Here is a 17135-nt window from a genome sequence, read left to right on the forward strand (position 1 = left end):
ATTTCACATAAGCCTCTTAGCACATGCTAGTTTCAAATGCCAGGCCAATTCTGAGCTTCAAATCTCAATTTATTTCACCCTTTCAATACTTTTAGGCTACAGTAAAACCCACAGATTTGTAAGAAAGCTACTAAAAGGTCATTTTACTACTAAATGTAAAGAGACTGTGTTACAACTAGTAAGCACAGCACCTAACCTCTCCAAAAGGAACGGGCAGATGAAAGGTCAAATTCATGTGGGATTTTCCTTTAAGTTAATGCGTGCACTTGGCACTCATGGAAGCTCACTGTAATAAACCATCACCTAATATAGAAGATATTCTCTTGATAAATCCATTTTCACCACTGTCTTATTCAGAGCAAGAGGAGTTTAACAAAACACTTGACAACTTTGGTCCCCTTCTCAGCCCTACTGGTTGCCAGCAATTAATTTCCTGCAGATATACCTATTTTGACTTATTTTTCAGTTTTCAAGAAAGCTACAAGAAACAAAATCAAAACTCAAGCTATACATATATAAATATATGCAAGACAAAAAATATGTCAGTATGCTATAAGACACAAAGTTACTTCAGGAATGCTACCACTACTTGAAATTAATTACTAAAACTTTTCTGGAAGACAGAAAACCCTTTTCATAAAATAAACCATGTTATTAAATGTGCAACATAGTAAAACTGGGTATTTACATATTTGAAAGTTTAAGCAATGAAAAAGTAACTACAAAGATCCCTTCTTAAGGGAAATAGTACATGGAACAAGGCCATATTTAACACTGGGCCAGACCTCAAATATAGACAATTCCAGGAACTGGGCATCTTCAAACTAATATGGTACCTCCCTCCAACTAATTTTGCATTTATATTGTAACACAGCCACAGAAATGTGTGTAACACACCTTGAAATGCACTGCAATGCAATATGGTGTCATACAGCCACACAAATAGCACAATAAAGTCAGCTGTTAGCAGTTACTTAAACAGAAGCTGCTTTAAGTACAGAAATGCCTAGAATATGTTCAAGCACAGCCTCCTTCCCACAAAGTAATGCAACCAGTTTAAATTGTGGGCATTTCTGATCACTTTACCTCCTGCGTTCAACAGGAATTTTGTGAAACACCTGCCCCGTTAAACATGGCCAAATGGCAATTACTCCCAAGTACTCTCAAGAAACCAATATATCTCATCCTAATTAAACCCACAAAAAAAAAATCATATTGCAGAAGTCAATACCTGCAAGATACCTCATTTATTTTCCCCGCACTTTGGGACAGATTAGCCTAAACCTTCCTGAACAGTTGTTTGCCAGATCAGTCTTAAAAACTGAAATTCCATAATCTATCTACTACTGCTTCATTAGAAATTCTCCTCATTCAGTGAATGGTTCCCAAAAAACAGCGTATGCTGGTTATCCAAAAGCTTTGTAGCATCAAATAATCACCTCTGGTGACTCAATATGTTGTATTAACTGCGCTCTCAGCTACATTTTCTCTTGCTTTGCTGCTGTGTACCTGATTTCTCTTTTCCAAATATAGGACTTGAATCTTTGAAGTAAAACACTTTTTACCCAATCTCTGGAACAATGGAGAAATAATTCTTTTTGCTATGCTCTAACATCTACTACAATCTTTTACACACAGGTTCAACTAAAGTACTAGACTTGCTTGTATGCTAACCACAGCAATGAAGGCATTTAAGCAAACTAGAAGAACATACACACTTTTTTCTTATCCAGACATGAAATGCAAATATATATTCACCTTAGAAATGAATCATGCAGCACCACAGAATATATGGACAATTTTATTTCTACATAAAAATGTATGTCCTATGCTTGCATATCAGATACAAACATTAAGTTTAAGAAAAATTCCGAAAGTGATGTTTAACTCGTAAGCTGTCACAAATTAAATACATCATGCTGTTCTGCAAGTCGTAAAACACAGCACAACATTGAGGTTTTCCTGTATTATTGCTGCATCACCATGAGATATTGTTACAGGCTAGACTGCTTTCAAAGAAAGTCTCAAATGAATTCTTAACTACTGCAGACAAGTGCCAAAGATGCAGTTCTTAAATTCTGTATTAAAATGAATCTGCATATTCTTTAACAACTTTTTATATATTTGAACACATGCATTACTTTGGTTATGTAACATGACTCCCAACTTTCCTCAGCTCTCAAAACAGCACAAAACCACCTGTTTATCCTTTTTCCTCTCAGGAAAACATTAAGTATGCTTTGGAGAACTTGGAAGAGAAAGAGACATTGTGACAAACACACACATCTACCATAAGTCTCAAAGATAAGAGATTAAGACTGCTGGAATACTTGCAAGACACACATTAAGGGAACACTACTATTGTTTAGACTTCCTTTTCCTGACTCCTACACCACGTTTTATTCCATTAGAATTTGAAGCATGCAGAGACAGGAGAAAGTTCTCATAATTCTGTACTTGAAAGATTGCGCAGTTTTGTTTCCATTCTTTTAAGAACTGTGTGGTAGAAACAGCAGCTTAGCTAACACTAAGCATTTCAACATCAACCAAAAGGCTACTCTTTTCTGGAAGCCAAATTATCCAAAATATTTACATTTTCATAGCACATATCACTCCCAATTAGTTCCACATCCTTAAAAAAAAAGGAGACAGAAAATACTTACTATTCCTTTCTGTTCTTTTGGAAAAGAAAAAAATGAGCAGTGTTCTTATAAACCAGATTCTTTAAAACAGAAAGAAAAGTTATATTAAAATACATCACAGTGACAATTTCTGAAGTTATTTAACAAACAAGATAATGCAGAAGATTTACCAGATTTAATTTTGGAAATACAAATAAAAAATCTTCAAACAATATTTATACAGAAAAGTGAAAATTAAATTAGTATCTTGTCAATAAAACATCAACCATGATCTAAATAAAATCTTCCCATGTATTAAAATGTAACCAGGTATTGCTACTCCTAGAAGTAAGGAAGAAGCACCAAGTAACACTGTTGCTTGCTAAAATGTTCTGGGGGAACTTGAAAAAAAAAAAAGATCTAGGTATGTGCAACTAGCTGAAAACTACTTCAGTCATCACTTCTTATTTGATAGATTTATGATGCACAGTTACACAGAAAACTAAGCTTACCAGTTAAGGCCCAGAATTAAGACCCAGGAGATTTGTGGGAAGAATCCAATACAAATGAAAACCATTGTACAAATGCTCTCCCTAACAGAGTTAACTGATCTGACTCCTGGTGATTTTAGAGCTCTGACTCCACTCACCTTTCATAGGGTTTCAGCTGACTTCGCTGGAACAATGGAGCAGTTCATCTGTGCTCAAGATAAAGCTAAACTGATCTAAGACTATTTTATATTTGTAAGGTCTCTCTGCAATCATCAGGACTTCATTTGTATTAAAGCTTAGAATTGCTGATAATTAAATTGATGCTTTACCTGGCAAGTTATTGGACCTAAGCCAAGTGGAAAATCTCATACATCAAGCCCTTCCAAGCATCTATCCTTAACCCTCCTAGTTTAGGCACTATGTAATCAAGTCTGAAGTAGCAGTCTTTCATTTAAAAAAAACCAAAACAATTCTTAAAGGCTAGAAAGGTTCTCTGAATAACAACTAGGATAAGAAAGCAGGCAGAAGGCAGCAAGATTTCAAATAGTTTCAACTCAAGTCATAAGACCATACTTTGCATTTCTGTAACGGCTGTCCAGTTCAAAATGCTTTCAAGTATTAATATAACCTGAGTTAGGCAAGTTAGGCAAGACAAGTGGAACATGAGAGTAAACTATGCAAGGCCAGAGAAACAAAGAAATGTAACTATTGTACATTCACAAGTGTGCTGTAGTAGCTACTCTACAAATAAGGATGGCTTTGCCTGCTTACAGAATGCAAGATGTGTCTTTTCAAAAAGCATCAAAGAACCATTTTACAGGGTTCAAATTGCCTTAAAGACAGTGTTATGCAGACAAAAGCATTATTTCTTTTTTATTGTATGCTTCATAGTCCATCTAAAGCTGTAATCTAAGCTAACAGATATGTGGTAGGACATCATGAAACAAAAAAAACCACTTTCCTTTAAGAACCACTTTTACAAAATAAAAAACATTTATTAAAAAAATGGGATATACAAGATGAAACAGAATCTAATTAAAATAATTTCAAGAGTAGTACTATAATATGCTAATACACTTCACCTTTTCAGATATTACAATGTGTATTTGAAATTAATGATATGATATATTCCTAGAACTTAACTCACTCCACCAGCACCAGTAACTTGCTGAGGCCCAGAGGGAATGACCTAAGGCAAAAAGTAAGTTGGTGGCTGACTGCAAGCTGGAAAAGGCAGACATATTCCAATTTGATTAGGGCTGAAAAATCTCTAGAGCTATTACTGGGTGGCACCAGGCATTCAGCATGGAGTCACCTCTTGACCGAGAGCAAAGACAAGCTGGCAGTTGCTTGCCATTCATATCTGCCAAGAAAAAGCTGAAGAGGAACAGCTTAAGAGAAAAAACATATAAACAGTTGCAAGTCATAAGAGAGAACAACAGTCTAATTCTAAACCTTGGTAAAGTGATATCCAATTCAGAACTGTATTAAACCCACCATTCAAAAAAGCACACAAGAATTGGAGGACAAGCTAGAGAATAAAAATCTAACATGAAAATTCACACAACAGCATGAGAAGCCATCATCTTCAGTAACACAGTCATTTCTACACTAATCCTCATGCACCGAAGCAAAAGAGTAAGTAACACCTTCTCCTATTCACATCCATTTAGATTAGGATATTTTCTGGTAAAAGAAACCAATCAATCAATGACTTTACAGAAAAATAGCTAATTGAATAAAACCAGACCTTTCAAGTCAATTCTATGTTAACAGTCACATGATCTGTAAAATTAAGTTCCCTCATTCCCAACTTTATAGACTGCATTTCACATACAGACTACATAGCTTAGCTTAGCTTACTTTCATACAGTAGTGTTACTTTTCCAAACAGCAATAAATAGAAATAAAACCCAAGATTGAATATAATTAAAACCTCTTCTGCTACATTACATTACCTTGCAACTGTTCAGCTAAAGGTGTCTCTCTGGCCCTAGTATAATTTTGATGAGCCAAGCAACTTTAGATGCTAACATCTTTTAATGCTGAGACCTAGTTCTACACTAAACCCAGACCTGTGAGAGACATTTTCCTCAAAGTGTCTACCTAACTACTTGGATTTATTTTAAAAGAAAAACTTCAGCAAGTTATGACAACTTGAGGATTGTCAAAAGCAAACCCAAACCCCTGCTGAGATACACTTTCCATCTCCTTTTATCAGAGACAGTAGTTGGAAAAAGAGAGAAAGATGCATATTTACTTACATCACTGGAAATGCAAAAAATGGAAGTGTCATAATCAACCTTGCTGTCCATTCATCAGGAAGACACCAAAAATAGACAATTACGCAGGTCAAAAGGTAAATAAGAGAAGAGTAGAGAAGTAGCCTTCCAACCCATAGTTTTTGTAGCCTCTGATTTTTTTCTCTGAATTCTTCCAACGTGTGTATTTCCTGTAAATAAATACAGCAAAGTCTTATTAGGCTTTACTAAGCTGCCTTTAAGTGTTTGCTAAAAATAACCATATCAATTTGATACTTGATTAGAAAAGTCAAGTGGCTTTTTGATAAGCTACAATATTTGCCCAAAGATAGTGTGACATATTTAGGGTATCAAAGTTATGAAGGTTATGATACAGGCCACTTGCACTGTATTAGCAGTAGCACATCTCTATCGGGAATCTATATTACAGGTCAGCACTTTCTTATTTGTTTGCATATTTGGGACACACAGAAACGCTAGTACCATATGAATGGCCATCTATGATCACATAAATTGTTACCAATCATGCTTCATGTCCTAAAACTTTCATTAGGCACCTATGGAAATTCAAATGCTTCTCATACTTTTCTGCTAACACTGGAAACTACTGAAACCTCTCTGTCATTTCATATGATTTCAGTATTTCCTCCACATTAAGAGTGAAATCCTAAACACATAAATGATGCTTTTGGCATATTAATAAGCGATCTAGCAATGCTCTATGTTACCATTTTGACTGCATTTCAAGTGACAACAGGAGTACTCACACTTTCATTAAACAGAAAACAAAAAATATCAACACCATATTTCAAAACAGTTAATTTCCCCACAGAGTAGAGACTTCTGTCACAAACTCTGGCTAAGAATCACAATTGATTATTGAACCACCTATGCAGTTATTCTGCCTCAACCTTCCTTACTACCACTACAGTTACAACTCTTAAGACCATACATTGAAGCTTTTCTAATAAGACTGGTGAATGAAACGTTGCATTAGTGATGTTTTCAGTTACATGGGAGTTTAACCATTAGTCACAGTTGTATAATCAAGCCAACTTCACATTCATTACTATTTCAGGCTCTCTAAAAAATATTTAAACTGTAGCTTCTGCCTGTCTATTAGAGAGTTGCTGAGGTTTTTTTAATTGACTAATAGTAAGAGGGGAAAAAGGTGGCAGTCCATCTGAAACTCAGAATCCCTAGCACATCCAACTGGAATAATTACTGAAATAACCCCAGCGGTTAACTAAGCACCACACAGCCACTGGCTCACACCTCCACTCCCTGCACTGGGATGGGGGTGAGAATGGGGGAGATAAAGACAGTTCAACATAATAACAAAGGAAGATTAATAATAAAACAAGTGATGCACAAATGCAATTGCTTGCCACCTGCAAAAAAAAAAAAAAAGTCCAGTCTGTTTCCAAGCCATGATCCTGCCTCTCAGCTAGCTTCCCCAGTTTATACACTTAACATGACATTCTTTGGTGGGGAATATCCCTTTGGTCAGCCTGTTTCAGCTGTCCTGCCTGTGCTCTCCCAGCTTCTGGTGCACTTGGCAGAGCACGGGAAGCTGAAAAGTCATTGACTCAGTGTAAACACTACAACTACCTAGCAACAACTAAAAACATCAGCATGTTATCAACATTATTCTCATACTAAATCCAAAACACAACATTGTATCAGCTTCTAGAAAGAAAATTAACTCTATCCCAGCCAAACCTAGGGCAATAATTCTAAATTTCATGACAGTATTTCACCTGGCCAGCAAAAAGGACACATTTCTAAACAAAAAACAAACAAAATCAAACGACACAAAGAGCAAATACATACCTTATCAATTTTTTCTAACACTTCTACAGTGGAAGGCTTTGCCTGCTTACAAAAGAAAGAATAAAATGTTAACCTCTTTTAAAAGGCAGTATTTTGAGGATTACCTGTTTCCTAACAAAAATATGTAATACATTAGCATATTATCTAGTTTACATAAAGGTAATGAGTTTTCCTACTTTAATACTGACAAATAGAAGGGACTATGAATAACTATCATTTTACAATAGATATTACTATTAATTGAAGGTTCCTCTCCTACACAACAAGAGATGAAAGCCTATAATGCAGGTACAGCGGTAACAGATGTGGGGGTGGCAAGTAAAATGAGGAAAATCGATGAGTGGAAGAAATAGTCAAAACAAAGACAATATACACAGGAAGCCCTACATTATTTTTACTACTCATTTGACAGACACACATGCTCTAAGTTACAAGCAAATGAAATATGTTACCATCTCCAGTAAAATTCCCCTTTGGAGCAACCTGGAATCCACCTTCTAGGAATCATTCTTAATTCCCAAGTAGCACAAAGCCACTGTCTTCCCCCAACCTCAGGCCACACATTTAAAAGCCATATCCCCCGCACTGCATCACCATGAAAGTGAGTTTGTCTATTACAGAAAACTGACATTTCACCCAAGCTTTTGCCTTTAAAGGAGTTTTGTATGGGAGACTATGAAATCAACTAATAATATGCAAAGGAAAACCCAGACTCAAACAACTCACACCTGCCAGAAGAGTAGTCAAAAAACTCGTGCCCCTTCCTCAAACTCAGTACACTATTCAATAGTATACTAGCCAATAAAAGGTTAGTAAGAAAGACTCATGTGGGTACACGCAGAAACCTAAATATTTGGTAAAGAAGACATAGAATGATATTCTGAATGTATCCATGTTAACCTAAAATAGCCACCTATCTTTCAAGTCACAGATGCCGCTGTATTTATCTCAATGAAGCACCACTTAACTATTTTGGTTTACAGAAAGAATTAAAACTACATTGTTTTTAGTTAACCAAACCACTGCCAGGTCTCGTTCTGCAAATGAAAAGAAGGACAGCTGCACAGACCCTCAGATTAGCAATTTGGCAGAGAATATTTTCATTCATTATGTATCACTATTGGACTGTTAAGTGACATACAAACGGGAAAAGTCTAGCACTGACATTGAACCAGCATTAACAGTCAAACAACACACTAAGAAACACATTCTGCACACTCCCATCTTCTAGACTAAACATTATTATACTGTTAAATGATTTTACTTACCCGCCATCTTGAAATTAGTCCACCCATCTTTTATTGTGGACAAATGTTGGCAGAGCTATCGATCTTCTACAAGATTTCACAACTAGAAATAAAGTATTAAGCACTTAGCAGCAATCTAACATCTTAGTCCAAGATTCATTAATTTATTCCAATCTCTAAAGAAATTAAAATACAACATAAAGCCATTTCCTGGTTATCTACTTATATGTTGTTTTAAATCCCGTTCACAGGCCATCTTGTGAGTCAGTTGATCAGCTGTAATGTGGCCAAACTTAATTTTACTTTGGAAATATTTAACTGTACAGGAGTCCTCAAAAATAGAGGCACAAAATAACCACTAATAAAGCCTCCAGCAGAAAAACAATTTTAAAAACTTAAGTAGGAATATTTAAGAAGCTAATTTCAAATTATTTCCTCATCTGCTCACAAATATAATTCACAGTGTTCCTTTTCAGGTCCAGCATCCAGCATTAATATCCTACTATTCATAAGAAACTTCAGCTCCAACAAAATCCATTTGTTTTTCATGCTCCCAAACAAGAACATCATACTGGGTAGTATGATTGTTCTTCCTTTGTATGATCAGTTTTAAATTCAAATAATCAGTTTCAAAAATATTTCATTTGCTCTGGGAGAGCACTACATTGGCAGGTGTTCCCTGCATGCAAAGCAGTGTGGTCATAAGTATGTCACAAGGCCCTAAAGCAATTCCACAGGTGCAAAAGCAGCTCACCTTACACAAACCTGGAACCCATGAACAGCACTAATTTAATGACCTGGATCTAGGTTCCCGAAACAAAAGCATAGCAACTTTTTAATAGCTTGTTTATTAAATTAACTTTGGCCAAAAAAGTAAATATAATGAAACCAAATCTCAATCCAAATTTTGTTCCCAAAACTTTGAAACTGTCAGAACAAATTAATACAAGATAGACGTTGCTCACTAGCAAAAAGACTCCTGTAGTATGGTAACTGCCTAAGAAAGCCAAAGACTTGAAAATCCAGAACTATAGGCCCTGCAATTTCAAAGGCCAATCTTTAAAGACAAGCAAATCAGTATTTGAAATGCCACCAAAGTGAAGCTAGAACAGGTGGACAAATTAGCTCTGCTGCTGCTAAATTAATAGCACAAAGGGGTGAGCTAAAGAAAAATCAACCCCTTGGACTCTTGAGCCCAAATTTTCAAAATCACTACTACAAGCAACTCACCCAAGTAAAACAGCAGAAATAAACTGCTCTTCTCTTAACACTGAGAATTTTATACAGTTGTTACATTGCAGTTCCAGGACAGTTTCTGTGTTATGCACTCCAGTAGGTCTGAGCAGACACTTTCTTCAGAAATAATGCCACAGAGACAGATAGTATCTTTATGGTAAAACAACACAACAGCATGACAAATAGCCAATCAAGGAGCTTGTAAACTTCACACAAAGTTCCCAAATCTCCTTTGCTTCTCTAGCATTGCCACTGCTGTTAGGAACAATGGCAGCGCTCAGTTTTGGATATCAAGAGGTGCTCAGGCAGCCTTCCTGTGCGCCATTTTCCTTTAGGCCACAGAGTTCGAGAACTTCTGCAGCAGAAGTGTTAAAGGATCTTTTGGGCACAGGTTATCTGTGAACCATTCATGACACTGACCTTTGTCAATAACACATTCCCAGCGCTATCTCTACATATGTTTTTTAAAACATCTGGCAAATATCTGGAAGAGAAACAGGTTTGACAAGTGTCACCACGCGCATAATTTTACATGAACTCTGATGCTGACAGGCTTTATGTATGCTGCTCTGCAAGTCAGTAATACCACCAAAACCCTTCCCCAAAGAGGCATTAAGGCATTAGGGACACTGGATTCACATTTACAGTTTAGTCACTGAGTCCTTTAGTTAGGAGATAGAGAATTTTCTGTGGAGTACCTCAGATATTTTCCTTCTTCTCTCATTCTCAGCTTTTTAGCATGACAACACAAAACATCTTCAGTTGCTTTAAACTCTCATTGTTCTTCCTCACCTGCCACACCACATATCTATCACTAATATCCTGCTGCTTGTGGGAAGAGTCCTCCTTCCTTCCCATGCTCTAACCATCAAAATATTACACAGCACTTTTTCCTTCTGAAGACTACATTACCTTATCACAGAGCTGTCCTCGCCTCTCACTACACAGTGCTTCACTTTGGCTTCATTTCACAAATATTATCAATTTGATACACAAATAAAGTAGCCAAAATATTTGCCAGCCATAGGCTTAAAATAGAGGCCTTAAGAAACACACAATGTAGAAGCTTAAGAAAACACTGTTACCAATTTTACTGGATCTCTAAACAAGAAAATTCCTGATAGCATCTCCTATACCCCAAAAACATGCAATTTCATCAGTAAAAATCAAAGCAAAAGTGCCACCCAAAGAGAACCATAGCAGAGAAAGTTTTCCTTTTGAAAGTGATGAATCATGCACAATTACAAAAGTCATCCACCAACCTATTCATCCAAATGAACAAAACAGTGATCTCATTAGACTTTAAGCACATCAGTCTCAAGTTTCTTTATGCTTCATGTTGATGTTTTAAGAGTAAAAGCTCTTCAACAACATCAAAATCACCAAAACAAGTTTTAATAACTGACTTGCTTTTCTTTTAGTAAGACTAACATCTTATTAACAGAAAAGAGGAAGTTAGAAACTTGAAATCGAGTCTCTACATACAGACTTTTAGATGCTTCCCCTGAAGGGACTGCCCTTTAAATCAAGTATTTTGTAAGTTTAACTTAATTGTATGTAAATATTTTCAGGTATTTACCATTACAAAGAGCATAAGTTCTGCCTCTCAAAATCAATCTCCAGCTCTGCTCCCTAGATTTCCACACGAAATTCATATTCTACCACAATTTACTGACCTCAGAAACTTCCCAAGTGCCCATAAAAAGTTTCTCCAGCTGCAAGCGGAAGGAAACAGGCAAAGCAAAACCAGTCGCATCACCCACCGCCTACTGCTAGCCTGTCCTAGCACCCCTCAGTTAAACCAGGATACTGAACTTTGCTCATTTTAAGCTTCATTTTCCAGCTATTTCTGTTTGTAAGCACCCTATGGAAATCCTACACTTTGTAAAGCCCGAATTTAAAAGACAAACCGCTTCCCACACCGGCTCCGAGGAGATGGAGCAAGGAGTGGGTGGGTCAGGCGCTTTTTTTGAAGCCCAGCCTTGTTTTGAAGCCTGAGAGAGCGGGCGCCAGAAGCCCGGGGAGCGGGTCCGAGGGCCCGCGGACAGCGAAGGCGGCGGCAGAGGTCAGCTTCAGCTCCCGGCACCGCCTTTCTGCCCAGCCTCCCGGTCAGCCGGGAAAAGCTCACAGCTCCGCCACCCCCGCGCTCCCGGGCGGGCCGGGAACCTGCCTGCCGCCCCCTTCCCGCACCCGCGACTCTCTCTTCCGAGGCTGCGCCCCGGCCCGCCGCCGCCGCGCTCCCCCGGCCCACCCGGCTGCCCGCAGCGAGGCAGAGGGAAGCTGTGGCACCGGCCGTCCACCCGCCCTGCTCCACTGCGGCCCCCAGGAACGCGGGGGCAGCGACGGGAGCCTCTCTCCCGCCACCTCGCCCACTGCAGAGCCAGTCCCTACCGCTCGGGGCCGGGCCGCTCCCGCCCCACCAGCACGTACCTGCCACGGGCCGGGCCGCGCATCCCGCCACCGCCGCCCGCCGAAGGAGGGGCCCAACCGCCCGAGAGGCGCTCCCATCAGGCCCCGCGCGGCCCCGGCAGCCAATCAGCGCCCGGCCGCCGCGGGGCGCGCTGGAACAGAGGCGAGGCGGGGCCAGGCCGTTGTACGCGCCGCGGCTGGTGTCGGGGTTCGGCGTGGTCGGGCGGTGGCGCGGCGCGGCTGGCCGGGCAGCCAGGGCCCGTCACGGGCTGTCCCGTCACCCTCGGGGCCTGCGCCGAGCCGAGTGGAAGCGGGCAAGTGTCGCAGGTGGTCACCGCTTTCCCGCCGGGGGAGCAGGGGAGGCCGCGGCCATCCTCTGGCTCTCTCTGATAGTTATTGTACTGAAACCTGGGGGTGCGAGAGTTAAACTGTCATGCGAGGCTGTGCAGCGGCCCCCCGCCAGCCCCACGTTCAGCCGTTGCCGGTGTGGCCGGTGCTGACACAGGGGTCCGGTGCTGATGCATTCTCCCTGCGGCATGTCCTGCGCTCCAGACCTTGGGGCCGGAGAGCTGCCGTTTGGCTTGCTGAGATGGAAGCAGCACTCTGCACTCCTCTAATTGGCACTGCTCTTGTAGCGGTGCCCTCGTTCCTGGAGCTCTCTTGTATTGGTGTTTCCTAACCTGGTGTCCTTTCCTGCCTGGCACCTGTCACCGCATGCCCCGTGCCGAGGGGATGAAGGACAGAGGATGCCTGTTCTGTTGGCGCTTTCTCACGGGGCCTTCGGCGCCCCACTGGGAAGTTCTCCTGCTGCAGCTGCAGAAGTGTGAGCGCGGATGTGGTTGAGTCCGTCAGAGCACCCTGAAGCAGAAGCTCATACACAGAACCTATGTCCTTCTGCTCAACTCAGGGAACAATGCCCCGTAACGTGGCCTGTAAATGTTGGGGGGTTTCCAGCTGTGGCTTGACCGTGGCTGGTGAGCAAACACCCCCACAGCCTACTGCCCACTCCCCCTCAGTGGGATGGGGGAGACGCTAGGAAGAGGGAAAACAGGAATACTCATGGATTGGGGTAAAAGGAAGCAGTAAGTGGAGGAAAGAAAACTGATGCAAGGGAAGTAACGTGACCTCCCACAAGCAGACGGGTGCCCAGCCAGGCTCTCAAGAATTTGTCTACCCTGGAAGGCAAACCCCGCCTTCTTATTTTGCTCCCCCAGCTTTGTTGCTGCACATGGTGTTAGATGGTATGGAATATCCCGTTGGCCAATCCAGGTCCGCTGCCCTGGCTGTTTCTCCTCCCAACTCCCTGCCCATCTCCCACTCGCTAAAGGAGCATGCCATGAAAAACAAAAAGCCTTGACACTGTGCAAGTGCTGTTCAGCAGCGACTTCAACATCGCTGTGTTACCTGCTCTGGTCTAGTCACAAAATCCAAAACACAGCAGCATACAGGCTGCTATGAAGAAAGTCCACTCCATCCCACCCACACCCATCAATTTGAAAAATAATTTAAATCCAAACAGAATAGGCAAGGCTTTTAGGCCAGGCGAGGACAAACAAGATAACTCACCACCTTTTCAGGCAACAGAATCAGCTTCAAGCTTCAGGTAATAGAACTGATGAATCTGATCATATGCCAGGCATTCATTCTTAGTTTTGACATTGGTAAATTAATTATTATAGTTTCTGCCAGTGTTCAGAGTGAACCTTTCTACATTGATGGCTAGTTCCACTGTCAGCTGAGTCACAGCTCTAGCTGCAAATCATGGTCTAGAATGGGCTCCATGTAAGTTCATAAAGCAAAAGCAAAATAATGGCAGTCAGTGCAGAGCCACTGATTATACTAGAAATGTTCGACTATCAGTTACAGAGGTCAAAACTATAACCTACATCTGAAGCTTTATTTTCCTCATCAAGACTGTACCTTCATTTCCAAGTGGAAAAAGACTCAGTGACTGAGCCTTTCCTTCACTTTAGCTGGCACTCTAGAGCTACATCTGCTTAAATCCTTGCAGCAGTGACTATTCCTCTGCTGATGGGATGTCTTCCTTTTGATTTCAGATGAAATATAGCTATGATCGACTGCTGATTCTGTCATTATTAAGTTTTGTGTTGCTGGAGAGAAGCTGATTTAAATCTTCATCTTCAAGCTGAAGATCAAGCATACCAACATCTTTTTTAGTGTTCTAGCATAGTATCCACTTAAAATAAACCCAAATAATCACAGTATCATATTCAAAGGCTTTTTCAGATACTGTAGGCAATGCTCTCATCTCCACGAATCTCCTCCCTCTTTTTCCAGAATTGTCATAAGTTACTACAAAACCCAGCCCTGATTCAGGGCTGAACCAGAATTGTGAGGGAGATCCAGGCTGTGCTTCTGTCCTTGGGCGCTGTTACAGAACTGATTTTTTAATGCCGGCCTCCTCCGTGAAGTTCTAACAGCTACTATACATTTATGAGTCTATCTTGTTTTTAATTAAAAAGTATTATTAACTTCCATTATCAAAGTTTAGTCCCTCAGATGATAAGTCCCTCAGCTTTGTGATGATTGTATGCAGCTACCTGTTTGCTTCAGAGCCAAGATCTACCTAAAACAACAATAGGTACCCATGTAGCTGGTGAGAATAAAGCCGTAACTTCAATCGGTCATCCTAAAATTTTCATTCACCTGGTTCAAAACTGCCCCCTACAGAGTATTTAAAATCCTAAATAAATTCAAAGTCTTTATAAGTGGTATTGGTGTTTAACCAGATTCTGCATAATCTCTCTAACAGTAGAGTACCTCTTTAGAATTTTCCCCATCATCATAGATAGCATTTAGCACTTACAGTCCCTCCATATGTAGAACACTGAGCAATTAATCATCTTTTTTTTAAATGGTTTGGTCTTGCATTTTGACACTGTTTTGCCTTCAACGAGAGTTTTCCCATGGTAACATTCATAACACTCAGATATGTTAAGAATATATATAGCCTAGTAGTCTGATTTGGTTTTTTAATTAATATGTGGTCCTATACATCCTTAGGAAAATGTTATCTAGCTAAGAGAAGCTTAGCTTTGCTAATTTGTGTTTACTTGAGGTTTTTGATTTGTCTTCCAAAGTATGTTCAGCATCCTCTTAAAGTACACTCTTTTGGACTTCTCTGGCTAGTGAGGCCATGCAGTTAGATAAAGGGAAAATGTAGATGTTGAAACAGAACTATTGTCTACACTGCAACTGGAGATGTGATTGCAACAAATGAGGGTACCTAGGTAGCTTTCAGGTCACAGGCTCCACTCCCCATACCACTGTTGGCTGTGGTCTGAGCGTGCTGCCATCACACCAGCTTTTTCGTGAGCCGGAGAATTAGGTGCTGCTGCGTGCTGCGTTGCTCAGACCAAAACTAGGGTAGCCAATCTGCACTCATTGCTGTACACCGCAGGGGATCCCGCAAGAGCACAGCTTCACTTCAGGCCACTTCCTCATGCCCTGGGGGCACCTTGGGGATGAAAGTAAACCCGAGCTGTGAGGGACGAAGTCCAGGCACTCTGCGCTGCTGAGCTCTCCACCTGCAAAGCTGCTCTATTGCTGCTGGTGGAGTGGACTCAGTGTGGGCACTTGGGTTGCTGCAGCGTCCTGACAGCCCATCCTCGACAGAACGTACCACAGTTGGTGGAGTCAGTGTAAGACAAAACTCAATCAAGCCAACAATAGAGCATGTTTCTCAGGGCCCAGGCTCTGTTTCCTCTGCATCTTAAACAGAATGAGTGCATGCTGGCACCTAGCAAATGACACATCTGTAGTAATTAACACACATTTGTGAATGTACTTTGTGATTCAGCTTTGCTTAAAAAAAAAATTAGTAAGATGTTTGATAAGGCAGTGTATATATGTAATTAATAACTTCCTTGTGAGGACATGTCTGCAGTGAAAGTTATATCAAACCTACATTTTACTCTTAAAAGACAGGACTGACTGCAATGATTCCAGACTACTTTCTTGTCTTGTTTAGATGCAAGATTCAGTAGGACTGCGAAAAATTCTAGAGAAAACTTTTCAGATTTCAAGGGGCTGACGGAGCCCTTGCAGAGGGAACTGGTGAGCTAGAAAGACTTCTGGCCTGAAGCCATGAGGCAGATACAGCCTTGAAGCTGCAAGAAAGGCTTAAAATTAATTAACAAATACATTGTGTTTAATTCTTGACATTTTAATCATTTCAGTGCCTACAAAAAAGGTGACATTCCCAAGGTGAGGTGATTTTAATGCCATATTTTGGCATGATATGCTTTAGAAATACACTCTGCAACAGTAGCAATGAGGAAGATATCATAGTTTTGATTTAATTTTTTTAAATGCAATAGTATGTGCTTCTTTTGATGTTCTAATCCAACTGTAATGTTTGCAGTGTCAGATATCTATATTATTACAGGTGACTCTCATTGCCTGAGCTTTTTTGGCATTTCATCATCTAGCACATTTCAGTGCTCCAATGTTTTTGTGAAGTCCTTTGCATCTGACTCTTCCTGATAAATTATTATTACCTGAAAAAGAAATATATCTGGTCAAAAGATCCCATTTCAAGTGAATGGCTCATATAAAAATCTTTTAACGGTTGCATAAAGTCATCAGGAAAAGCCAAGATCAACTTTTACATTCCATAAAATATTCTTGCTGTGATTAAGACATTTTCTTTTTATTAATAATTATTATTACTAATACTATTATTAATACTTACTGTTCTTTACTATTGCTTTTGCTATTGCCATTGCTACCATTACTACTGTCATTGTTGCTGTTACTGCTATTACCATAGAAGTATTGCTATTAGCTATTAGTAGTGCAATTATTACTATTATCCTTTTGTTGGTTATTATTCTGTGGCAAACATATTTAAAAAAAAAAAAAAAAAACACAAAACAACAAAAAAGTTCTTCTTAGTGTCCCATACCTTTTTGTTGATTCCCTAGCGCGAACTTTTCCATACTTGAAAGATCTTCAAGTTTAAAGCAGGAATGGCAATCTCATCTTCATTTGAACACTATAAATCTCTGACTGTAT

General features: G+C 40.0%; 1 protein-coding gene across 1 annotated transcript in view; it reads right to left on the minus strand.

The window, feature by feature from the left end:
* LNPK (lunapark, ER junction formation factor) overlaps positions 1-12160 on the minus strand; it is a 36537-nt gene extending 24377 nt beyond the window's left edge. Inside the window, exons 1-5 of the mRNA XM_084264863.1 lie at positions 12120-12160; positions 8475-8556; positions 7207-7248; positions 5377-5564; positions 2664-2722 (exon numbers count right to left, since the gene is read on the minus strand). Of these exons, the coding sequence (XP_084120989.1) occupies positions 2664-2722; positions 5377-5564; positions 7207-7248; positions 8475-8501 (316 nt within the window). The 5' untranslated portion in view covers positions 8502-8556; positions 12120-12160. The remainder of the gene's footprint in view (positions 1-2663; positions 2723-5376; positions 5565-7206; positions 7249-8474; positions 8557-12119) is intronic.
* Positions 12161-17135: the final 4975 nt, after the last annotated feature.

The sequence above is a fragment of the Gallinula chloropus genome, assembly GCF_964237585.1.
Source record: "Gallinula chloropus genome assembly, chromosome: 5".
Lineage (NCBI taxonomy): Eukaryota > Metazoa > Chordata > Aves > Gruiformes > Rallidae > Gallinula > Gallinula chloropus.